General features: G+C 45.9%; 1 protein-coding gene across 4 annotated transcripts in view; it reads left to right on the top strand.

Annotated features, from left to right (window-relative positions):
- Positions 1-26,139, top strand: part of RNF220 (ring finger protein 220) — a gene marked incomplete at its 5' end in the record, with an annotated part of 217,980 nt that overhangs the window by 151,817 nt on the left and 40,024 nt on the right. For 2 of the 4 annotated variants that reach the window (XM_080623510.1, XM_080623507.1), the window contains 4 exons: positions 3,336-3,431; positions 7,355-7,397; positions 15,286-15,407; positions 16,426-16,558. In XM_080623510.1, coding sequence (XP_080479636.1) covers positions 3,336-3,431; positions 7,355-7,397; positions 15,286-15,407; positions 16,426-16,558 — 394 coding nt within the window. Of the gene's footprint in view, positions 1-3,335; positions 3,432-6,995; positions 7,171-7,354; positions 7,398-15,285; positions 15,408-16,425; positions 16,559-26,139 lie in introns of those variants that run through there. The other 2 variants (XM_080623508.1, XM_080623509.1) reach the window with 2 other exon arrangements.

Genomic DNA, 26,139 nt, shown 5'->3' with positions numbered 1-26,139 from the left:
GCTGGGCTCCAAGGGGTGGGAAGGAACACTGAGCAGGGCCATGGCTGCCCGGCATGGCAGGAGGGGCAGGAGGAAGGAGGGAGTGCAGGGCTTGGACAAGATTGATAGCCTCATTGCCATTAAGAAAAAAATTAGCCGGTGGCGGCTATCATATTAAAGGGTGAAGAAGCCGTGAATTATTTTCTTAAAGATCTTATCACTTACAATGATAATTTTACCTTCCAAAAGGCCACTTTTAATGAGGCAAGCCAGGCAAAAAGTCATGATTTAATGCCAGATTTTTTTTTCCAAACACATTTTACTGCTTTTTTTGTCCATGTTTAAAAAGCGCCGGTGACCTTTTTTTATTTAGCTTGCCCCAGGTGTAATGCTCAGGCTGATCCTCTCAGGGTTTATAACCTCCGCAGAGAGTGCCTTTACCCAGTGGAGAGATGATTTAAAGGGGAGGGAGAAATATGAGGCTGCACAGCCGCTCGCACAAGGCCCTTGCTCTGTCTTTGATGCTGGGAGCTGTGGTATACCAGGGTAAGGGGGACCAGAACAGGCCTTCACCACATGCACCCTGAAAGGGAGCTGGGCTGAGCTGGGATGAGCTGGCTGGTGGCCTTTCCACAGGGGGAGAAGGGACATCTCAGTGTCAAGGCTTGTTCCCACCACGCCAAAGGGAGCATCTCCACACAGCCATATGGCACACTTGTCTGTATACCAGTGGGTGTTTCTGGAATGGGATGCCAGAATTTGGGTTTGCCCAGCAGTGTGAGCATGTAAAGCTGCCCTTTCCCTCCATAGCTATCTTCCCAGATGCTGCTTCAGAGAGGAATGGGGATTATATCTCTGCCCCTTTCCTGCTTGCCAGGACCTGAGTGGGTTTGAGCAGTGTGTGTCCACAAGGCAGCAAATCCTTGGTTTAGCGTGCTGCGGCCAAGCATCCTTGCCACTTAGCCATTGGCAAACAGCCCCAACATGACAATCTGGGATAAAAAGAGGCCAAAACTCAGATGGCTTCTTTTAAAGAGTATGGCCTAATGCAGAAATGAAAGTCATCCTAACGGCAAGTGCCTTTCCTAATCCTTTAGCCCCTGAGCCTGCATCCCTGCCTGCTCCCACAGCTGCCTGAACAGCAAAGCGTGGCACAGTGCACGGAAATGAGAAAAACAAATGAAGTCAAGTTTCCTAAGAGTGAAGGGGAAGTGTGACTTGGCATCTCTAACGCTGTGTTTAACATGCCGGCGAGGTATTTAGAATTGAAGTGCTTGCACACAATTTAAAAATAGACAGTTTATTAATCTAAACTGCAAGTGTATGTAGAAGAGGCCTCGAGATTGACATCTTTGGGATTAGTTTAGCCCTGCGTTTTTCCAGAGGTCATCGCCATGGTGCTCGGGAGGTTTGTGGAATAAATGGGGCCGGTGTTCTTCCTGGGACCACATGCTAAAAACTAATACATAACGTTTAATTTACTGTCTCCATAGCTAGCCCCACCATTTTTCACATAATAATATTGGATTAGAGCTACCAGAAGCTGAGGGGGGAGCTGGAGTGGGGGAGGGTTTGTCTGTCTGTCACCAAGGAACGGGGAGATGGGTGGTTTTTCTCCTTCTCTAGAATACATTGCAAGACAAAACAGATTTAACCCTCCCAGCTTCATTGGCTTATTAGAGGAGAAGGGAATTAACACTGCTGTAATCTGGGATGTTGTTCTGAGTCACACCCGAAGGCTTTGAGGTCCCATCTCTCTATTTTATAGGGCATGTGTAACCCTGCTTCTTCAAAAATGGTCCTCATTCTCTGCTTAGAAAATAAAGAAACTAAGCAACAGCAGGGTCATGGGGTCTGCACTCTGCAGAAATTCTCCTGGTGGCTTCACATGGTTATCAGAGGGCTTTTCCAGGCATAAATGAGGCACTCACCAAAACCCATCACTAGCTGGGTTCAGCCAACACATGAGGCTAGAAAGCCTCATGCTCTGCTTGTGTCTCCCCTGGGAAGCAGAGGCTGGTCTTCTGAGTGCCCACAGCCCCACGGGCTGGCAATCCCCCATCCTGTCAGGATATCACATCTCTGCACAGCTAGCGGAGCCAGGCATTATGGCAGAGACCCACAGGGATGTGGGTCTTGCCCTAGTGACAAGACTAGAAGCTCATGCTCATGGGGTTGAACCCAGCATCCCAAATCCTCCTTCCCTTCCTCCCTGCCAAGCCTGCCCTCCCTCCATGCCCACACTGACTGAGCTTTTCTCACTGAGAGAGCTGTCCCAGCCCAGGGGATCACATCCTGCTGACTGAACAGATTTGTATGCTGAGTCATCTTCCCACTCGCTCATATCTTTCAAAAAATGCACATTTTTTCACGTTTCATTTCAGCCCAGAGGCAAATGTTTCTGGAATACTTCCCTTTCTCCAAGGTATTATGCTTTTTAATAATGTTGTCACCACACTTGACCTGTCCAATTCAGATGATATCTACACTTCCCTTCGCAAACACACACATCTCTGAGCAGTCATTTATTGTCATATCTTGCCAGCTGATTCTCAGAAACAAACATCTGGAGAGCAGCGTTTCCAGTGCACATTTTGTTTTGCAATGTATTGGGCCATATTTAGGCCAGTTTAGCTAATTTATATTTTAAATTAGAATTTTGAATTGCACTTTTCCCTCAAATTCTCCTAATAATAAAGTTCACTTGCAACTCAGGGTACGGTTTTTTAGATGCTGTCAAACTCCTGCAGTAATTTTCCCACTAGAGTTCACGGTATGTAGAATTTAGACTTACCTACTATTGACTTGAAGTTTATCAGTGATTTCTTAGGTCTCAAATATCACTGATCTTTTTAACCTTCTAAAAGGCCCTTTTTTTCTCTGCTACTTATTAAAATAAATAGCATCATTACAGAAGGAAGAGGTAGTTGTGCTGAAAAGGTGCTGAGAGCTTTAGTGTGGTTTACAAAGCTATTGAGAGATTTAGTGGCACTTAGAGGGGTGGATGAGAGCCCATAAGCCCTGCTCCATATCAGCATGTCTTCACCTTTACCTTGTGGATTTCTGGTGTGGTCCTCACACAGCATTTCCAGCAGGGACTGATTCTGCTCCCAGTTACCAGGCCTGAGGACAAAATGACCATCCCTCTGTCGCCTGATGCATCTGCACTTTGCTAGACCCTGCATCCCATTCCCCTCGTGGGGCAGGGTCCCTTGGGAAGAGCAGACCCAGCTCATTAGTCCAGCACAGCACAGCTCCACAGCCCAGCAGATGCTCTCCATGGCTTTGAGAACAGCTTAGCAATGGGCAGAGAGCTCAGCAACACTCACAGCATAAATTTCTCCTTTCTCTTGCAGTCAATTTTGTTGTCGGCCTCAATCAAGCGAGAAGGAGATTCTCCGACAGCATCACCCCACTCCTCAGATGACATCCATCACTCCGACAGATACCAGGTAAGCAGGCGGATGCTGTCGCTGGTCTCAGCCTCAGGCAGGGAGCCAGCTCGCCCCAGTGCTCACAGCAATCTGTGTGTGAGAGCCTGGCTCATGGATGTGCACCACTGCCGCAGCTCGCCTGCCTGCAGCTCGGGGACGTGAGCACTTGGTCCCTCACACAGCTACAAAAGTGTGCTTTTGTCTGCAGAGTGCCCCCAGTTCTGGCTTCAAACCACAGCCATGCAAAACTGCTTTAAATCCTTTCAGACGTTTCTGTTGCAGTATATCCATTAGTTTGGTTGTTGCCATAGCGTGTTTGTCAATACTTACCCCTTGCCACCAGGAAAAGTCCAAAGAAGTGATTTTTTTTTTGTAAAACAGCAAATTATGTCAGCCTGCAGCAGGCCAAACTTCTCCACTTCACTGGTGTGCTGCTGCCCAGCACACTGATTCGTGACTCCTGCCCAAAGCAGAAATGGTTTCAGACCATCCATAGTCATGCCAGCATGCTTTATAAAACACTGTCTGCCCAGAGGAGCAGCAGGTCTTGACTTGCGCTGCAGTGAGTAAAAGTTGAGGGAGATGGAGCAACAAAAGAAGAGAAAGGCAGCAGCACAAGTACAGCTTGTCTTGCTGTTTCTGTATTTTGGGGCAGGCTGGCACACTTGACTCCAACTCAACACACATCCAAACCGTTTGGCTGCAAGCCTGTGCTCGGCCACTGACTTCAAGTAAGTTCTGAAAGGCAGCAGATAAATTAATGGTGGTCTTCAGCACAGACCCAAGCGTGCCTCTGTCTGCCACATGGTCAGGATGGGTGTGCTGTGGCTGTACCAGCAAGGCATACACCCATCACCCTGCATCCTGCCATGCTCTACAGAGAGACCCTGGGCCCAGGGTCAGGCAAATGGTCAGGACTTCCTGTATCAGCCACATTGCATGTGCCAGGTCTGTTTAGATCTGAAGAGGGAGAGGTTGATGAGCAGTGCTGCTGTCTTCAGGAAGACATGCTTCAACTGGGGCTGCTCGGTTAAGACCCCCAGTATACAACCAAGATATAACCAATAGAGAGAGAGTAGCAGATTTGTACATTTGTCACCCATTATTATCTATATTGGTTATATTATCAAATACAGACCAGAACCTCCAGTGTTTGCTACATATTCCCATGTAGCCTTCAGTTATAACTCGGTGTCACATCACAGTCACTTTACCCTCCTATGAAAGATGAGACTTGGTACAGAGTAAGAGAAGCAAAACCCTGCAGAAGATAGAGAAATGCATGATTCAGGTAATTCTGCTGTTTATTAAGGCTAACAAACAAACCATGTTCTTTCTGAAAGGACATGGAAGAGACTTTTGCCATGACCCCTTTGCTGGAGAACACTCCTCCCTTCCACCAGTCCTTGCAGTCCTCTGTTCCTATACGTTTTTATTATGTCATACTTGAGGACAACTCTTCTCAGCAGAAGCCCTCTCTGTGCGCTGAGCTTAACTGGTCTCTAATGTGTTTTAAGTTTGTGAATGTATTTTATGGAGGGTTGCAGCCCTTAATGCAAATGTGTAATGGGAGCTGTAAGTCTGCACTGCAGGGAGGAAAAACCTCTGGGGCCTGATTTTCATTTACGCTTGTGCTGGCTGCGTTATGCTGCTCTGGCAGTGTAAAGGGACCTCAGAGTGGGTGTCAGGCTGGTGTAAAGCCTCAGTGTATCCTTAATAAAGCCACAATATGAATGAGACTTCAGTCTTCCTGGCTTACCAAGGGAAATGCTCAGGAAGCTGAGCAGAAGACTCGCACGGTGGTGACTTTAAGGGCTGCAAAATTTAGCTTTCCATGTGCAGAGGTGTGCTGGAATTATGAATGTCCCCTGTGTTATCTGCGATCTAATTGCGGATATACGGCGTATTAGTAACGTGCTAGAACGCGAGTTACTGGCATATAGGTTTTCAGAATTCCTGTGGCTCGGTTTTCTTCGTCATCGTGTTTATTTTCCATGGGGATATTTGGGGAAGAGAAAGATTTATGAACAGGAGTGCTACAGGACCACGGCCTTGCACAGCACTCGGGCTGCTTGCATTGCTCCCCATGCTGAGACGGAGCTGCAGAGGGGGTGGCAGCATGGCTCCGGGACGTGGGGAGGGGGGATCCTCTTGGCCAAACCTGCTTGATGGGGTTTGGTACAGGCACACTGATCAGACCAAGGTGGTGGCAGCTGGTGTAGTGCAGGACCTTGTGATTCGGCCAGGGTGGGGTGCTCCTCTTTGACACAGTATGTTCTGTCAGCTGGGGCTTTTCCTGTGCTGCCAGTAAAAATAAAGCCATTTTAGTTAGATTTAGGTACAGCCCTGAATCCCCAGTGGAAAAATAAACAGCGGTTTATAAGTCATTTATTGTACTGCAAAGATAACATTTCAGGCTCCGAAGGAGACCATCTTGCATGGGTCAGATGAGCCCACAGAGTGCTTGTGACTGGATAACGTGAGGAGTAAGTGTAACAGAAAGCCTAAAATCCTTGTCCAGGGAAGGCTCACCTTCCTCTCCCTGTGCTCAGCAGTGAGCATGCCTCCTGAAAGGCAGCTTTATTAATTAACAGGGTAAAACCAACAATCAGCAGCTTTGATTTTGTAAGTAAGCACATGTATGAAAATACAGTGGCACTTTAGCTTGCAGACCCAGCTGGGGTGTACGATGCAGGTCAGCACTGTGCAAAGCTCACCTGCCAGCACCTGAACTTGCTAACTGCCCATCGTCTTAAGAGACACAGAATGGTTCGGGTTGGAAAAGGACCTTAAGATCACCCAGTTCCAACCCCTGCCATGGCAGGGACACGTTCAACAAGATCAGTTGCTGCCCAGTTTGTATCCCCTAGCTCTGTCCTAACCCCAGGCTGCTCCACTGGGGCATCCCCCACCACAGACATGGGCAAGAACCCCAGCTGCAGCCACTGCTGGTGGTGGTGGTCAGGGACAGGCACTGGAGGCAGCCCTCAGGACTCCATGGTGGGGCACGGTCCATGGAGGGAGCTCTGCACTCACATTGGCCACTTGTCTTCGGGTCTAGGTATGCTTTGGGCACAGATTGGCCAGGTGCCTTGGGCCCCCAATCCCTAATTGGGCAAGGAAACTTGGGGAGAGGTTGGTCCTGGTGGCTGATTGGCCAGTACCTTTGGGTTACATTCAGGCCCAAGGCCCTGATTTGCCAGTGTTGTTGGGCCTAAAGGGTGCTCAGTCCCTACTGAGATAGACAACTTCCAGTTTGCTTCCTGCTTCCAGTTGCTCCTGGGCTCTAATTAGCAATCTGCCCCAGTGTTCCAGTTGCCCCATTGCCCTGATTGGTCACATGCCCTTGGGTTCCAGTGGTTCCGGATTTCTGATTGGCCTAGTACTCCTGGGTTCTAGTTATTACTGATCTCTGATTGGCCAGGCGCTCCTGTGTTCCAGCCGCCCCGGCTCTCTGATTGGCTGGGGCTCGCTGGGCCCTGCTGCCGCCTGTCGGTTGCCATGGGAACTTCCTCCTTTATTGCTTCTCCCCCGCCGGTTTCCTGATGAACTTTCACCCGCTCGGCGGTGGGTCACATGACCGGGGCCAACATGGCGGCGGCCGCTGGGGGCTGATCGGCGGCGCCTGCCGGGCCGCGCCGTATCCACCCGCATCCCGGGCCGTGCGGGGGGCTCCGCCCCGGGGCCCTCTGCCCGCCGCCCGCCCGCGGCTATGCAGAGCGGCAGGAGGGGGCCCGGCGGCGGGGGCCGGGAAGAGGTGCGTGCTGGGGGCCAAGGACGGGGGGGAAGTGCAGGCCCGGGGCTGGTGCGTTGTCCCGGTGATGCGCGGGGCGGGGGGGGGGACGCGGCGGGTCGGCGTTGTTTACCGGCGGGGGGGCGAGTTGTTTACGTTGGGCGCCCGCGTGCCCTGACACTTCTCTGCTCTTGTGTCCCCTCTGCAGACCTTCCTGCGGGTGCGAGCGAACCGGCAGACCCGGCTGAACGGTGAGTGCGGCCCCGCCTTCCCCCCGCCCCGCCGGGTTGCCCCTGCCCGGAGAACTTCACAGAGCTGGGCCAAGTGCTGTGAACCAGCCCCTCCGGAGGCCTGGAGCTGCGGCCTACCCCGCCGGGGCCTCACCGTGCTGCTGGTGGGGCGCACAGGGTGGGTTAGGGGGAAACCGTCCGCGTTCATCCTGGCTTCCCGGGGGGCAGCCCCCAGGATCCCACCGGTGAGGCTGTAAGTGGGCCGAGCATCTCGTCTTTTCCAGGCTAGCTTTCCGTGTTTTCATAGCTCATATGGCAGAATCTTGCAGTAAACTTTTAAACCAGCAGTCTGAGCGTCCGTGCATCTGACGTCATGTTTTGGTTGTGGCTTTTTTTTCCCTCTCAAACCCGCTGATGCTTGTGCGTTACTTTTGCTCTTGTATTTCTGGGTGTACCTGGCAGCAAATTACAAAGTGTTCCTCGCAAAAAGTGTCTTTGTATTTAAAGAACAAATCAGAGGTCACTTTATTTCAGAGAAAGTCCCATCTTTGTGCTAGTAAAACAGAAAACAAAAACGGAAAGTATACTTTTTTGTTGTTGTTTGATCTGAAGAAGTTGAAACGCTTTTCCCAAAGTTCAGAGAATTTAGAAATTACACTTGAAATGGTGACAATATTCTGGCATCTGATTTTGTATTGCTTGGAGCTGGTCTGATAAGTACTATTTAGTCAAAATGTGGTTATTCAGGCTAATAGGAGGTTTATGAATTGTTATCACAGCTTGCTGCTGTCATAGTTTGAGCTCACACTGGTGACACTGCGCTGCTGCAGTTTACTCAGAAGAATATAGAGATGCTTTAATAAAATAGCAAAAGGCTTTAGAGTGTGCTGATAGCAAAATAGTGTGCTTGAATTTGAAGTACTACATGTTTAGCATAGCCTTAAGCAAATAGGAGCATTTCTATGACCCAGGGTCTTTGATAAGTTATACATAACTGAGTTCAGATTCTTAAATATAAGCCAGAAACCTGTGAGCTCTTGGAAGCCTGTTCAGTTGTACAACAAAGAGGTGAATTGCTGTACCTCAGTTACAGGTAACTGCTGGTAGGTGTGCTCACATCTGTGCTCCCAGATGAGTGCAGTGAGCTGCCAGCATTGGCAGGTCCTTTTCCTGACAGAGACTTCAGATGGCTGCAGTATGCTCATGTATTGCTCTGCAGTGACTTGTTTTGTGTGACAGAGGTCTCTGGAGTCAGTGATGTCAAACTGTTTCTTTATCATTTTTGGTTAGATGGGGTTAACTCCCACCTTCCACCTTTTTTTCAGGCCAACAATGTGAAGTTACCTTATTTTAAATTAAAGAAATACCCCCCAAAAAAACCCAAAACCAAAAAACCCTACATCTGAGCCAGGCTTGCGAGGTTCTTGGTGTTGCGCAGTCCTTCAGAATGAATGAAAGCTCTTGATGACAGCATGCTCTGCTGAACTGGTTCAGTAGTACTTTATGCTTTCCACTATAGCCCAAAATAGGGCTTCAGCACAGTCACTCCTCTTGGACCCTGTGCTTGGATGTTTTTGTGAATCTGAACTCATCATCTAAAGGGATGCTGGTTTTGAACAGCGTTTGCATTGCTTTTGCTGATCCTTTTACTCGTTTTATATATACCTTTTGGGGTACAGTGAGCACAACTAATGAGGGCATCTGTTTGATTTATATAATGCCTTTATAATGCTGGTATTCCTGTCCTTTCTGTAGTACACCCTAACAGTACTAGGCTCAGACGTTACAGAACTGGATGCAGGGATGCTTTGGGTCACAAAGAAGGTCAAACTAGAACAGAACTAGTTCCTCCTGACTTTAGCTTTTTATGATTCTGTTACTGCTGTCCTCAAAACATACCTGTAATGATATCCTATGCCCTTAGACTAACATCCAGCTGGATGGTTACACTGCGCCTTTCTATGTCTGTGACTTTCTGTTTGTGACTACTGAACTCGGCTTGCTTTCTTGTTTTCTCCTCCACGGTTTTTTTTTTTTTGCACTAAAATAACTGTGTGGTACTCGTAAACTTTGCCATATGATTGTTGAACAGTTATTTAAGTAGTGTTGCTCCAGATGGAGAACACTTGAATGCTCTGGGAAAAGAAAAAATGCTTATTTGATGCTGTCTTGTGTTTTAATGAGCTTCTAATCCATCATGCAGCTTTGGAGCTTGCTTTGTGAGAATGGTTTCCTTATCACTATTAGTTTACACTGACACAAGGACTTGTCCAAAGATACCTGGCTTTTTGTTTCATATTCTTATTGATGCACTGAAGAAATTTAGGGTATAGAAAATACAGCCTTATCTGTCAAAGAAAAATCTACTTCATTTGAGTTTATTAAGTTTTAAGTGTACTTTTGAATATTGTTGTAACATGTTTACCTTGGTATCTCTGTCAAGCTTCTTCCCAGCTGAGTTCCAGAATCACTTCTGGAAAAACCCCCTCTAAAAAGGAGCATATACTGTATTTGCTCTTCTCACACATCATCCTTGACTCAAATTCTCAGCTGCCCACGGCTTTTGCTTGAGCCTTGTCAGATCTCCTTGATGTCTTCTGTCCTGTTGTAATCACTTGGGAAAGTGCAACAAGAGCTAAGGAAAGAGAAGGTAGAAAGGGGGCTGCTGTTGGCCTGGCTGTGACATGATTAGGTCCTGATGGTTACATGGTTCACAGGTACCTGACAGTCCAGAATTTTAATTCTGTAAGTCAAACCTTTGACTTAAATTGAACTGTAAGCAAGGTGAATGCCTTTGCAAGCTCTGGAGGAAGAGATTGATGTTCTGTCTGTTAGACTCTAGGTTGAGTGTTTGTATCTGAACTTCCCTGTCAGCCTCGGTGAGTTAAACCCACACCTCTCACCTGTGCTAAACTCACTCTGCAGAGGTTGAGTCCTTGTGAACCCTGGAGTATGAGGTGTTGATTCCTCATGAACCCATGTGAGAAAGAACGCATTTCTTTTACTTGCCTTATTTCCAGCGTTGCCAAACTGGAAACTTTAAGCCACCCTGTAAATTGATGCTTATGGAGTTCAGCAGTGCAGAGCAGGTCGGGTAGTCATTCCAAATTAGAGGCACAATGTTATGGGTTAGTGTTTCAGAACGTGGATTCAGCAGGTTAAGTATGTGCCAGCCTTGGAGAAGAGTGTCAGAAGGTTGCTGAAAATCATCTGTGTGGAAGTTTGGCCATGTAAATGTGAAAGTCCCACTGAGACCCTTCTGTGAATTTGGCCCTTAACATTCTCACTTGGGTAGATGAGCAGCAAATGGTACGTGAGGTCTGAAACACATTCATTCTTGACTGTATGTTTTTTTTGCTTTAGCTTGTTCTTAAGATTTTTTTGTGCTCTGCCATTGCTGCCTTTGTTCCCTTTGGTCAGATGCTGTTGGAGAAGTTGGTCATCCACACAAGTTTTTTGTGATAGGTCTAACAAGAACAGGTATAACCACTCCTCATGACTCCTCTGGTAGATTTGTAGAGAGCAGGTGCTGGCCCTTGTGCTTGAATACCTTTAATGTAAATTCAGGGGTATTTGCAAAGTTGGCATTTTCAGTGCAGTTGTAAAATAGGTCCTTACAAAGCTCCTTTTGCACCTGCCTGAGAAGCTGATTCCTGTTTTGGTGGTGACCGTAAGCCTGCCTCTGGACAGACATCCATTGAGGTGGTGGCCACAGTGCACTTTGTTGTTGAACCGCCACCAGCATTTCGTGTGCTGTTGTAGCTGATGGGTGTGGGGAGGAAGAAAGCTAGATGGTTTTCACTGGAAAGGAGACAAAAAATGTTTCCACTTAATTTGATTGGCCTGCCATTGCAGGAGCTGCTAATGATGTCTGCATGGGACTCGGGGGACCACTCAAACTGGTGAAGGGAATCATAAGAGATATTGCTAGTAACTTAATCATCTCCTTTGGTGCTGCGGTAGAGGTTTGTATAGTGTCCACTGCTAGATGCTGTGTAAGAGCACTTCTGAGGTAATTAATGCCCTGTCCTGAAGGTGGATTTTTACTAGGGGAGGGGAGTACTAGTGAGAGCTAACATCCATTAGCTTTTCTCTCGGGAAGTTTTGCCGGGCTGGAGAATAACATGATCTTTAGGCTTAGCCTTGATGTGGGGAGCCTGTTGTGACAAAAGATCCTTGGTCTCTTCCGCTCATAAGGTTGACTTATCTCTGCACCCATGGGAAGGCAGGGACCAGTGTGCCCTCAGAAGTAGAGGCTCTGTCAAGTGCAATTTGGCTCTTCCTCTTGTGTCAAAAGTAGCTTCTCACCTTGTGCTGTCCCAAAAGACCCTATGTTAGGAAAGGGAAGAGCAGCTCTCTTAGCCAGCACAGTTCCTAATGTAGGTCAGAGACTGCAACTGATGCCTCAACCCCTGCAGAAGGTCCTAATTCTTGCTCACCTCCATGTGCTGCTTTCTCATTCATGTGTTGTAATGACTTAAACTCCCTGGGTGCCTGATGGTTTAGTATAACCTGAGAGAGAACACGCAAGCGCAGCACGAGCAGTGTGTAGGGTAATGTACGTCTGGTAAAAGTGAGGCCTCAAATGTGCTGGAAGCCCTCTGATGGCCTAATAATAATTATTAATGCTAATAAAAATTAGTGAACTCCTCACCTCCCGGCAGAAGGCTGGAATAATAACTATGGAGTCTTTGTTCAGTTACAGACAAGAATGAGGGGCTGAGGGTCAGCCTTGTGTGAAGGCCTCCTTCCCTGAGCTCCGTCCTCTTCTTGCATCCAGTCCCCCACTGGCTGCATTTTTATCTTCCTGAATTACAACAGGGAATGGCTCTTTTTTTTTTTCCCCCCCTTCTCCCATGCTCCTGAGACAGGAGCAAGAGGGAGAGGGATTAGTGAGCTAATTAGAAATGATCGCATCTATCAACACTAATTAACAATCCTGTGGTCTCACTTGCGTGTTCTTTTGAGCTGCTCCCCTTCGGGACAACACCACAATCACCCCCTGCCTTTGGGGCCGCTCTGGCCCTTCTGCACTGATTGGAAGTGATAGCCTGGTTGCATGTTGTGTTGGGCAGGGACAGCGCTGCTTTGGATGTGCTTTCCAGGCTGCAGCATTCCCTCCTGGTTTCTGCTGTCACCTGGGGTACCCTGGGCCTCCATGGACACAACGCTGCTACTGCTGACCACAGAACGAAAATGGCAGGGGATTTGTTTTCAGCACCTCTTTCTTCCAGTGGCTTTTTTAACTTATGGCACTAGAACTGAAATGGCAGAGCTAAATGAGCCAAGAATGGGAGCTGTCTGCTGAGTCTTGAATGGAGCTGGAGTGGAGTGAGGTTCTGTTCCCAGCTCTGCAATAACATTTTGACAGCAGATCAGGTGCTTGTTCTGGCAAAATGGTCCCAAGAATTTATAAGGCCTAAAATAAGTTATCTTCCTTTTGTCACTGGTAGAGCGCATGGACTAGAGGTTAGCAGTAAAAAAGTTAAAAAGACTAATAAACTTGGCAGGCAGACTGACTGAGCTGAATTGATTTGCCATGGGGAGTCCTACCAGAATAATTAAACTGCTACCTCCCTACATTTCCCTGTTTAAAAACAAGACAAGGTAAGAGAAAGATGTGTCTGCGATCAGCATAGGAGAAGCTTTGCTCCTGTGTTTTTTCTCTGGTCAGATAGATGTGTGCTGGAGAATACTCCAGTCGTACCTGATTCCAGCATTCTCTTCTATTTTGTGCTGGCTCCGTAGAGTTAGTGAGCCAAGGAAAGAGCATCTTAAACTTACACAGAAGAGCTGTACTGGAGGATACAGGTATTCACTGAACCAGAACTGGAGAAACCTTCTGCACTGAAGTACAAACCAGAAGGAGCATAGCTTAACTCTGACTACTTCTGAACTGGGCTAAATGATGTTAAAGGGATGCAGGAAAGGGAGAGAAAACACACAAGAAATGTTGAGGGGTCATTGTTTTATTTAAAGCAGAACATAATTAATCTGGGCACAATGAAATTAGCAATAACACTTCACAATGTTTGCTTCTGTATTGACTGGAAGTCGTGTGGTTTACCTTCTGAAGGAGGAGCTGACAGTATAGATAACAGATTTAAGCAGAAAAATTAGAAGGGAAACTTAAAATACCCCAGTAGGAATGCTGAGATACCTGACATGTGGGGAGAGGCAGGTGGGCTATGGAACTGGCAGTGTGGTGTACCCAGTAAAAGGGAGGGTTATGGAGCTTCAGCAAATAAAATTTAGACGAGCAATGAAAGTGGTGTGCATTCACTTGAGAGTCTCTTGTTCAAAACGCCAAGTATCAAAACCACTCTTGTTTTGATCTCAAGTTGCATTTTAGGAATGTCCCTTTTGCAGAACCCTTTTCGTGGTGCCAGGAGTGGAGATTTATTTTTCAGGGAATTTTCCCTCAAATCTGTCTTGTTCAGTGAAGGAAAGTAATGCCCAGGGAATAATTTGAAGCCTTCTTAATCCTGGAGCATCAGAGAGTGTAGGGGATGATGAATACTCCTCATTTGGGATTGTGGGAAAGTATATCCTAACCTACAGAGTTCTGAGTCCAGAGAAGGCAAAAAGAAAGCCTTAGAAGAGGGTTTTCAGGTCTGTGTTAGTGTGTTCAGCTGAAACTTTATAATTCACTTGGTGATGTGCATGCACTAAACTGATGGACTTTAGAAAACAGTGACTGACAGAAACTTTCACGTACCCTGTTCCTTCCTTTCCTGGCATCCCAGCAGCTTTCCCTGACTTGTTGACTGCAGGGAGCTCTTGATCCTACAGTATTCAGGCATGAAGGCTTTCAGAGCATGCTGCAGTGCTCACAATGTCAGTAACGATTTCTGGCTAACGCAGCTTTTTGGTGGTGTCATCTCTCATTATCACATGGGCTATCCTTGGGCTTTTCCTTGTCTCTCATTCAGAATTTTGACCTTCCTTATTAATTAAACAGTGACTTTCCTCCAGCCAGTGATTGAGTTATTCGGTAATACCTGCCTAAAGCCATCATAATAAAGGACAGAAGTTTTTTAATGCAAATGATTTGGTTCCAGATGTTTTGATCACATTAAACGATGGCTCAAATTAACCAGAGATTGGATTAAGCAACAGGCTACCTTGGCTGCTTTTTCTAATCATTGTGATTCCTGACATGTTAGTTTCCCAGAGCATGCCCTCAAGAAGGCAGTGTAGCCCCCAGTTTTCCTGTGTGTGAAAATAGTGAAATAAAAGTAATAGAGTGCCAGAAGCTATCTAAGCATAGGTGCTGCATTTTTCACAGCAAAGAGCTTTCCTCTCCGTAAATGTTACCTGATACTAAGATGCTGCTCTGACTTTTGATTGGGAAGAAATGTGTTCTGGGAAGAAATTATTCAGGGTGTGCAGGAGGCTCGGTGGTCCTGGAAGTGACTACTAAATACCTTCTCCGAGGCTTCCCAGGTGCTACATCATCCTTCTACAGCCTAAGCAATTTCTTGCATAGGGAATAGATGTGTCAGTGGATGGGGCTCAGACTTAGAAGGCAAAATCCAGAACAGGATTCAGTGGCTTGATCACTTTGAAAACAATTTCAGGCTTCCAAGAGAAAGAATTTAACCATTTGACTAACTTACCTGGGGATGTGCAGCAGGTATTTCCTCTCCTAGTTATTAAGTTGTGAGTGGCTGCCTTTCTGAACTTGGGCTGTTCTCGGCCATGGGTTACAGCTTTAATCTGGAAAGTGCTAAGTAACACTGTACTGTTTACAGAGGTCAGAATAGGGGTTTTCTGATGTGAAATCTTACCATTTCTGCCAAGGGTTTATTATTTGGAGCTGAGCAAATAGCAGAGTGGAACTACAAACTTGACATGTCTTCCTTTCCTGTTTTTTGTTTGTTTTTCTTTTCCTGGTTTCTCCATGCAGCTCGGATTGGAAAAATGAAACGGAGGAAGCAAGACGAAGGGCAGGTATGTCCCCTCTGCAGCCGACCTCTGTCAGGATCCGAGGAGGAGATGAGTAGGCATGTGGAACAATGCCTTGCAAAGGTAGAGGCGCAGCAGGATCGCCAGCTGCCATTCCCTTCTCCCTACTCCCAGCTTTGTCTGCAGTTGACCTAACACGGGGCAAAAACTAACACTGCTGAGCTTGCAGGCGATGCTAACTGTCTCACTAAGACCTGTGTAGTCACTTCTGTTTGTCTTGGAAGATGGATTTTTCTGGATTTTTCTCCTCTGTTGCATTAGTAACTTTCTTACTTCATGCACCCTTTCGCTGTTACTGAAGTCTGAGTTGTAGACTGTGAAGGTAGAGCTATTGAAGTTTATGAAGCCTTTTGTAGGACTTCATGCTTCCTGTGTAGCACAGCAGGAAGATTTCTTTCTGATCTCTGCCTTTAACAATATTAGAATTTTTTTTTGGTTGGGTTCTTTTGTAACAGACTGGCATTTGTAAATGTTGCATGACCACCTGAACTCCAGGAAGTGCATTTGAACAGAGCCATTCTCTTGCTGTTCATCCCAAAGATTGAAAGGAAAGAACAAGCCCTAGGGGAAGGAGAAAGTTGTGATAGGGCTTCCTGTGCTTGTTTCTCAGGAAAAGCCCACAATAGAGATAAAAACATAATCATTCTTGTTGCCTCAAGAGGTGCATGGTGTAAAGAGAGGGGTCTTTTGATCAGTGTGACCCAAAAATTATGCTATAGGAGAACATTCCACTAGGGATGAAAGGGATCTCTACTTTTACATGGCAGGGTTGTTGTGCATGAAAGGCAGGGGAATGCATGTTGAAATGCACACCAGCATTGGTGTAGGAACCAGAGCTTAAACTTCCATGTGTAAATACGATGAACCTCTCAACTTCTTTTAATCTTAAGGTTGTCAAGTTCTTCCAGCACCCATTTACTTCTAGATTTAGATCACTGGGAATAGGGGTGGGAGTAGATACTGCTGTCCGCTCTGTACTTGGGAACAGTCCAGCTTTTCTTCTCCATTCCACCATAAGTTGTTAACCCCAAAGAGCTATTTCCTGCATCTCAACGATGTGCCTCTGCTTTACTCTGTGCAGAGAGAAGGTTCATGCATGACTGAGGATGACTCTGTGGACATTGAGAACGAGAACGGCAACCGCTTCGAAGAGTATGAATGGTGTGGGCAGAAGAGGATACGGGCTACTACTCTTCTGGAGGGAGGATTTCGAGGTGCGCTACTGTTTTGGGGGGCCTTGTAAATTATTCTGCTGTGGAAATTGATCATTGCTTGTCTTTAAAGGGAGGGACCTGGAGATTTGCCTTTCACAAGGGATGGGACCTTCAGCCTTTGCCAGATTGTAAAGTGATTCCAGCTTTCTGCCTCTCTTGAATGATGAGAGTCAAAATTTGTGCAAATGTTGAACAAAACCGTGATGTTATTTCTTCCTTGAGAAATGTGTCTGAAGAGGAAATGAGTAGGAATGGATAGAATGGGGAGATCATTTGGGGAAAATAGCTTCTCATATGTTACACATAGTAAGAAATAGGTGGAAATATATGAAGAGAGGGAAATAGAAATGAAATTGTAAAAATTCCCAGCCTGGAGTGACGAAAGTTGGTGTATCAGCCTCTGGTGATGTATTGAAGGTGACAGCTAAGTTGCTTTAGCACCTGCATAAAATATTAAAGGGCCAGTTGTGCATTTATCACTCCATCCCTTTTAAGGTTGATAAATGAGAATCCAGGAACCTGCTCTGCACCTGCAGCACTGCAAGCCCTTAGGGCTCCCAGACAAACACATTTTATTTTTCCTCCTTCTTTTGCTCCTTCCCCAGTGACGGGGAAATCAGTTACTGTGGAGAGAGTGAGTTATGGCAAAATTTGACCTCTCGTGAGCTTTATTGGTGAATGTAATTTTAGCTGGAAAGCTGGCCCCTTTCTTACACTCAGCCCTTTGGCCTCGAAGAGGAGGATTTACTAAACTGTTCATTGGCATGAACCTCTGGCACTAAGGAGAGTCTCTTGCAAGCAATCCACGTTGCGCATGCCTAATGAGAGGAGGAACGCTGGCTCCCTCAGTTCAATAAAGAGGATGGGATGTGATCTCTTCTTATATCAGCTTGGATTTTAATTTAAAATATCTCAAGGGGAAAGGCTACTACCTAAGGAGTTGGACTTAAAAGCCAGCTGTGTGCTCAGTGACAGCCTGGCAGTCCTGATCTGCTCTTACCTTCCTCTGAAATTAAATTGTAGCTAGGTTGTAGCAGAGCAGATGATCAGGAGCACAGAGGTGCAGGAGCGGCTTCTTTGGGTTTTAAAGGCTTCCCAGTGAAGCTCACGCTGTCACTTTCTGTGTCTGTAGCCGTACCTACCTGAACTGTTTTTTGCACCTACGTGGAGAACTGCATCTGTACATGACCTGATGAGACCATGCAGAGTCTTAGACTATGTTTAGGTAGTACAGTCACTATAATCCGTAGTGAAGCATGGGACATCTGCATGCCCCTATTGTTGCCACTGCTAGTCCTGATTAGATAAAGCTACTCAGTTAATCTCTGGCCCTTTTTGCTCATTCATCGTTTCTTCCTTCACCCCCAACAAAAATCTGAGTTTGAAAGCACAATATTCCACTTCCTTTGGTGTGGATATTGTGCTGCCTTCACCTAGTTAATGTTCCCAGTTGGTTTTGAGTTAACTCAAAAGTGTGGTCTGAAGCTTTCATATTGCTTCCGCTATATGGGAGGTGCTCTTTCAGATGAAGCTTCAATTGGATAAAATGTGTAATTGATGTGATGAAGCTGTGTAAATGCAAAGTACTTGCTCCTTGTTGTGTTTTCTTATTTTAAGGAATTCTCAAAAGGGCTAGTTTGTGTATAGATCAGCTGCTTTCCTCCACCAGAAGTTAGACAGATTCTAGCATCAGTCAGGGCTGTAACCTAAGCTAGATGGCTGCACATGCATGGGCAGGTATTTCTGTATGTAGTTAGAAGTAGCCCTGCTTCCATCAGGAAGTGTGGGGTATCAGAATACTAGCAGAAGAGTAGAGCACAACTAGATGTGGTTCTAAAACCCTCTGTAATTACCCTGATGAGAAGGCTTTTGAATTAGACACTTTACGTTTGTGGTGCTGGATGAAAGGTGTCTGTAGATCCTGTGCTTGCAAGCACAGGAACCTCCTGGTAGCATTTGCAGTGAGGAACGTCCTCCTTGAGCAGCTTTTGGTAGCAGAGCAGCTGCTGAAGAAATTAGTCCATCTGAGGGGCTGGCAGGTCCCTAAGGCATATGTTTCTCCTTGCCCTTCCTTCTCTAGAGCAGACCTCTGCTGGCAGCTGGATTCAACAGCTGGGACAGATTCAACAGCAGAGGACCTATAGAGAGGTGTCGTCTTCCTTAAACAGGGGAGCTTTGTGCCACCAACTTTCTAGATAGTATTTTGGGATGACCAGTTAATATCTGCAAGGTACCTACCTACTCTGCAAGAAGTTTCTGTAATATTTTCCAAAGCAAAGCTGGAATCTCCCATAGTTGGCTGATTGCTTCTTGTTTCTTTTTAAGCAAATTACACATTTTTATGCTCCCTTTTGTGGTTTTCATATTGTCTCTGGCTGCTGGCATTCAGAGGTCTCCATCAGTCAGGTCTGCTTTGTGCACTCTCAGGTAACCTTAAAGGTGACTGTCCCTTTCTCTGCCAGTGTTGGCTCTTGCCTTGTTTTAGGGACAGAATTCTTAATTTAAAGCGCTGAAGCACAGCACAACGTTTTGGAGATGCTTTCCAATGCTTAAAACTGCTTTGTCTGGAGTTGGCAAGGCCCTCGTTAACCCACGTCACCCGGGGCTTTGTATTTGGCTCTGTTCCCTTTGCTGTGAAGTAGCAGCGATGTGGAAATCGAAGGCCTTTTATAATGCCAGACAGCCTTTGCCAGGCTACAGGGATGTCACCGGTGTCTAAAGAGATGACATGGGGAAATACATAAAACCGTAGGGGGAAAATAGATGGCCGTGTGTCTCATTAATTTTGGTTTTAATGGTGTGCTGCTTTGAGGAGATGTCACAGCTGGGCAAAGGGGGAGCAGGATGCTGTGGCCAGCATGTATCGCATGAATCGGTCAGACCTCTGGGCAGTGTTGCAGAAGTGACTCAAACTTAACACAGGTCCTGGCTTCTTCTTTTTATCATTTTTCGTTAAGGTACAAAGTTCATGTCGCCCTCAAAGTGAGGCAAACGCTTTGCTAATTATATGAAAGATCCTGCCAGGCTCTCATGTGGGATAAGGTTGGGGTTTTTTTTCTTCTTGAAAACAGGAAGGTCAGGGAAATGAACAGCCCTGCTTGCATTTTTTGGAAGGTGATCTAATCCTTAGGAGCAGTCACAGGCTGAAACTCTCACTTATGTGGTTTCTAGGATGACTCTTGCTTCCAAAGCACTTGCAGGGAAATCTTGCTCCTGTCACCTATGGGGCTGGCTTACAAGTGGAAATTCTTTTGTCTGTGTTTGTGTTACAGCTGCAAATCCCCAGTCAGGTCTAGGGCAGCAGAGCCAAAGCACACGGCTTGGCATACTTGAGGCAGCAGGTGGAAAGGACAGGAGATGGCAGCAAGCAGGAATATGGCATAACTGAGAAATGCAGGGATCAGTATGTTGTCTCTTAAGCTGTTGGGTTTAATGGAGGCATTCAGTAAGAAAATACTTGGTACATCTAGCTGTCCTCCTGGCTTCTTAAAAGATAATTTCCTATCACTTAATCTGCTGACCCAAAACTGGAAGAATGCAGGGTGTAAATGAAAATTATTGGCAGTTATCTATGATTTGAAACCACTTTGTTTCAGCAGAGGTTCTGCTTGAAGTAGGGGTTTGTAGTAGGACAGTTCTTGCTTCTGTTTAGGATAGGTGCAGAAGGCTACCAGCATGAAATACCAGGTGCTGCTTGAATCAAACTTGTGCTTCAAAGTGCAAAGCTGTACAGTTATAATAATAAAATATTTCCCTGTCTCAGTCCAGTGTCACAAGACTAAAATTTCTCTTGAAATACCTGAACATTCAGTAACCATCTATCCCCATGCCTCTGAATCATCTCTCTCTGAAGCTCTTTGTTGCAGAGGATTATTTCATGCCATCTTTGTCTAACGAGTTTCTGTGTTTAGGAAGCCAGCAAGGCTTCGCAAGTGAAAGCATCAAGTGGCTCCCTCTCTGATGTTTTCTTTTAATGCTCAACATATTTGTAGCAATTCTTCTATTCCTCTCTGGAATGGATGCACGTTACCCTCAGTGTTTACACTGTAAGGTTATCCCTTTAAAGAATTCCTGAGGGAAGTTCAAAAGGGTTTTTTTTCGCTTTGAAAGATTCAGTGTCTCTTTTTGTGTGTATGTCTCTTACTTGAAAGAAGGGAAAGGGAGGGGGGAGTGAAAAAAAAGTGCTTTATCTGAAAAGAATCACATCAGCTTCGCACTGATAGAAGCCGCTGTCATCTCTTAAACGGCTTAGCACAGTCAAAAGGCAAGAGGACTTAAAACAGTGTCTTACACAGGGATCGATGGGTGGAACACATAACTCGTAACTGCAGAAAAAAAAGACGGGGGGGTGGGGGGAGAGATAACGGTCATGATTGCATTGAGGGAAGCTTGAGGGAGGCTTGTTCTTTGTAACACAGCTTCAAAGGTGTCTGGACCGGTGCCTAAGCAAACGGTCCTGTGAAGTCACTGCCTCTGTAGGTCTAGGGAAGGCGGGGGGGATGCTTGCACCCTTCTGTTTCTTAGCAGATGGGACAAAGATTAGTAAATGCCAGGTTAGCGGCTCCCTTCTGTTGCCTCGGATTTGAGGAGAGGATTTGGTCACTTGGTCTCTTGCTGTCCGTTCCGGACTTGTCCAGGAGAGGGGAAGGAGGCGAGCAGTGGATGGGGTGGTTGGGGAGATTGGGTGGGGGGACGGGATGTCAGTTTATCGATCGCACCTCAGTCAGGAGAGCTGCAGGCGCAGTGCTCTGAGCACGAGCGGCAGCGTGCTTAATGTGATTGAAAGGCAGTTAAAATGGCGGTGACCTTTTCAGGGGGAATTAGATTGCCTGCCAAGAGTGGTTAGAGGGAGTGATAACGCCAGCTTGAGGAAGCTGTCCAGTCTGCTTCAAAGGCAGAGAGACAGGGAAAGCAAGCTGGCAGCAAGTACCATTTAAAGCACGAACCGCGCGATCTGATAGAACAGAGATTGCTGTCCTCTTTAGATATGAAAGAATTGAAGAATTGCAGCTAAGTTCTCTCCACCCGCCCTGTCCCCCTCTTCTCCCCTCCAGCTCCCCCACCAAAAAGCCTTCCTCTGGTGCACTAGCAAGCTCGTCACCACTGCCCTTGTGGGTCTCTTTTCCTTCAGCAGATCAGTTGCATCAAAAGTAACACAGAAGAGAGAAAGACTTTGAAAATGTTAAAGTGGTAAGCAGGGCATTTTCAGGGAAGGATGCCTTCTAAGAAAGATCAACATGACAAGGATCTGTCTGATAGATTGTGATACTGTTGAAGAAGAAACATACAGGGATTACTTAACTCTGAAGTTTCTCTTTATTTCTCCATGCTGTCCTCCTCCCAAGCTGGCAAAGGGCTTATATCTGTTCGTTAATGTCTTATGAAGCCAAAAGAACAGCAAGACTTAGCAAATGCATAGAAAGACATAGTAAAGCCGTATAAGCTGTAACAAACTGCAGTTATACTTGGGTGCCCATCTGCATTGGCTCTCATGGCATGTACCATTAGGGCACCTGCTTGGAAAGTGGGACTGTATTAAAATATCTTAAAGTTTCCAGTGAATGGCTGCATTCCCACTGTTGACTTTCTGTCTCTGCAGAATCAAGGTGTTCTTCAGTTTGAGCAGCAAATGCTGTAGGCAGGCTTTTGTCCAGCATGGATTAGTTGTCCAAGGAAGAGCACTGGGGCAATAGCTGTATGCTCTTACAGTTTGTTCTAATGCTGCATGTTATTTAGAAGGAGAAGCATGCTTTCAAGTGTGAGGTCCTGTCCTCAAAATCTCAGTAGATGCTTTTCAGTCTCCTGCCTCAGCAGCAGGTGTTTGTGAACACAGTGACTTTGCTTGTGCCTGGTAACTGCCTGGCAGAAAGCTCCAAGTAGAGAAGGAAAACTCAGTTGTGCTTCTCAGTGCAGTTCTATGAACATCAAAGTCCACAACAGAGCTCCACAAACATCTGTGTTTGACACATATGTGGAAACTGAAATATAGAGGCATCTTCTCTAATGCTATGAAGATACTAGCAAAGCTGGCAACACAGCTTTAAAGTTTTGCTCTAGAATCACCCCTAGTAGCCAGCTGTGCCCTCTTTTTAGGTAATATATAATGAGGTGTGTAGGAAAGCATCAGGAGGTAAGGAGACTTCCAATTTTTCCATGCCAGGAGGTTCAGGCTGCATTTAAGATCATACTAAGAGGCTATAAATTGATCTACTCAAATTCAGCAAAAGAATTTGAGCTGAACAGTGTGACTTCTCCTAAGAGACTGTGTGGGAAATAGAAGATGTCACTGGCATATTCAGGCCTTTTGGAAGAACGGTCTAGTAAATAGAATCATCTCTATTTCTGTATAGGTGAGTCAGAATTCATTCATTTTACCCTGGCAGGCTAAAGCAAACTTCAGCTTGGATGCGAGAGTATAGGAAATCTTTGCCATAATGAAATTCTACTCTTCCTTCCACTTAGCAAGAGCTCAGTTCAGTGCCTTTCTCTGTCACGTTTCCAGTGTCAGCATCCCTTGTAGCTTAGTCTCTAAGGTGAATACATCTATACATTTGAGCATCCTTCTTGGCATTATAGCTTTTCCATATTTGGGTTGCTACCTTCTGGTTACTTCTACCTGCTCTAAGCTTCCAAGTGGGCAAGATGTATAAATTTCTTGTTTCTCAAGTGCTTATTCTGTGCCCTATCCTCCTCTTTAGTGGGCTGCTGAGTCCCAGAGCACTTGCATGCTTTATCTCAGCCCTTGTGTGTAATGGTGATAATCCTGGGTAATCTCTCTGTGGTTAAGGATGGTACTTTGTACTGGTCTGATGGAGTAACCCAACCACTCCTTAATGTTTGCACCTCTCTCCTTTGAGAGCAAGTACTTGTCTGTAAGGTAATACTTGACCTAAAATGCTAACAGATCTGTTTACGTAGTGTTAGATGCAATAATCAGATGGGCTATACTTGGCTGTTTTTCCATAATTTGTGCCCACATGCAGAATGTGAGAGATTCTGTGGCTAATAAAGATCTCTTGGGTACTGTACTGTTTATTAATTTCAGAAGTTGACTTTAGTGAGCAGGAAAACCAGATGAGAATAGTATGTGATTTAAAAAGAAAGAGATTCAGAATTACTTTGTACCTCACGTACAAAAGCCAGCAGGAGCCACCATGTAGACAGTGCTTGATATCCTGTGTGTTTAAACTTCATATACTGCTTCAAGAAACAGCATTTTCTTCATTTTGGAACACAAAGTAATCAATGGGACTTGGCAAAGCAAAAATCACTGTAACTGCAAACAAAACCAGAATGTTGTTTATTGCCTTTAAAAGTCCTGATTGTTGGTAGAACATTTTCCTTAACTTGAACACATGCAAAAATGTGAGGACCTAATTTTTATGCTCAGACTGCCAGAATTCATTAGCTGAAGTGAGCACAATCAACTAAACCTTGCTGTGTTTGATTTACACAATTCTGACAGCCACTCTAACCAGGGAAAGGTTTTCTGCAGGAAGAAGGGAATTCTCTCCATTTGGCAGTATTATGTATCATACCTGGAGGAGGAAAGGGGATGTGTGTCACCCAGGAACAGGGAAAGGAGGTAAAATGAAGAAAGAAAACAGAAAGTGTAGTTGTAACACCTTGAAAATTGGCAGGGGGAGTAAGGGAGCAGGTAGAGCACCTGAAACTACTCAGTTTTTTGAAACTGGATACCAGGTTGACAGCATCCCTTTAAACTTCAGTTTTCCTGGGTCTTAGACGTTCAACATAAGATCTTCCATTCCCATCTGCTGCATTTGCTTACCTGCTCTCTGCAATCCATTTTTCTAGTGGTCTGTCTGCTCTGGTTTTGAGAGTCCTAGGCTTTAAGAAGTCATTTGATAATTGTTTCCCCCCACATCTGCAGTTTTGCCTCAACTGCAACCTACTTCTTGGACACTCAGGTCAAACTTCAGCCTTAAGCACACAATAGTTGATTGACGTTATTTTAATAGCATTTTAGAATACAGTTGTTAAGTCAGCGGCAGTGAGATTTTTCTAAAGGAAAAGGGGAGCACGGGTCTCAATGGCTCTAAACAGCTCCTGTCTCCGCATGTCGTCTCTTACAGTCGGTGGGGAAACGCATTATCGAGTAGCGCCCGGAAAGTGTCTAACTGCGTTTGACACACGCCAACTCCCTGCCTCCACACTGGATAATTGCATTGTCAACTGTTCAGCAAAGTGGCAGGTGACACTGCAGCCGGATTGATTGTCCTAGTATGGAGGCTCCCAAGACTGTCAGCCACCCAATCGATAGAGTTTACACAAGGCACTGTGACTGCATCTGTAACTAATTTCAGTTTGAACCTCACAAGATGCGCTGTCCCTGTTTCCTACCGTCTCTTCTTCTTTGCTTGCATCTTCTTCCAGGATGAAGAAGTTGCTTTTCCGCTGAAAGCCCAGCTTTATTTCTCATTTTGGAACTGGAAGTGAAGAAATCAATGGTGTGTTTTGTGGTTTCAGAGTTGAGGGCATTACAGCACATGGCTAACTAGCAGCTCCAGTTTTGCAATCAATAAGCTGATCAATTGATTAAATTAGCACTGATTTTTCTTTCTCTTTCCAACCTAGAAAAGAATTAGTTTGGGGGGAAAAGCACATGGGTTTGGCATGTGAAATTTAGCCCCTGGTTTTTCCAGTCCTTGGCTGCCTTTCCTCCACGAATACAATCTCTGTGCTCATGATTATTTAAAGCAAACTGCATTGAGCCCCACCGCAGGCAGTAGCCCACTGTAAGCTGGGGTGTCACTTTCAGCTGTTCACCAGCCCTGCTGCTTCATGCTTGGCTGCCTTAGAAAAGTCATCCTCCAAGCTCTGCTGTGCTGCTTTATTATTGGCAAAGTTGCGACATTCCTGTGATCCCTGTCAGTGGTGCTTATTGATCCAGTGATGTGAATCTGCTTAGTGATTCAAGATTACTTTAATTCTCCCTCTTCCTTTTTTGTTTGTTTCCACCCTCTCCCCAGGGGAACAAAAGCTTTCAGATCCACCTTTCCCTGACTGTGGAAAAGGAGCTGTAGCTGCAGAGACCATGACTGTTGCTGCTGCTTTTGTACTCTAGCACTGGGTTTTGAAGAGCCGCTTTGAGATAGAAGTGAGACTGTTCTCACCTTAGTGCATCACACCAGCATGAGGCTCTAGGAGGCAGCCATGCATGAATGGCCACACCAGATCAGACCTTTGGTCTGAGTGCATTTTCCCCTCTGTAGCCACAATCTGTACCTGATGGATTATGGAGAGACATTAAAGAAATCTCTGGAATACTCCATGGTGCTGTGAGGGGTGGGGAAGCCTCTTCCCCAAGCCCTGCAGCAGCTGGCTCTTACCCTGTACAGCAGAGCTTGCCTGCCCTTTGTTCAGCATGCTGCTGCAAAATGATGTTAATGGTCATAAAATTATATGACCCCTTTCCTTAAAGGCAGCTGTTCCTCTGATCTGTTAGCAAAGATCACTGTAAGCATCCAAGACACTGGTAAGCAGTTAGATCTCTGGCAGCCTCCTTGTGCCTATGTGGGAGCTAATAGATGTATCAGAGGGGTGCATCTGCTCTTCCAGGT

This window comes from Psittacula echo (genome assembly GCF_963264785.1).
Source record: "Psittacula echo genome assembly, chromosome: 7".
Taxonomy (NCBI): domain Eukaryota; kingdom Metazoa; phylum Chordata; class Aves; order Psittaciformes; family Psittacidae; genus Psittacula; species Psittacula echo.
This window is presented reverse-complemented; position numbering and strand designations above follow the sequence as displayed.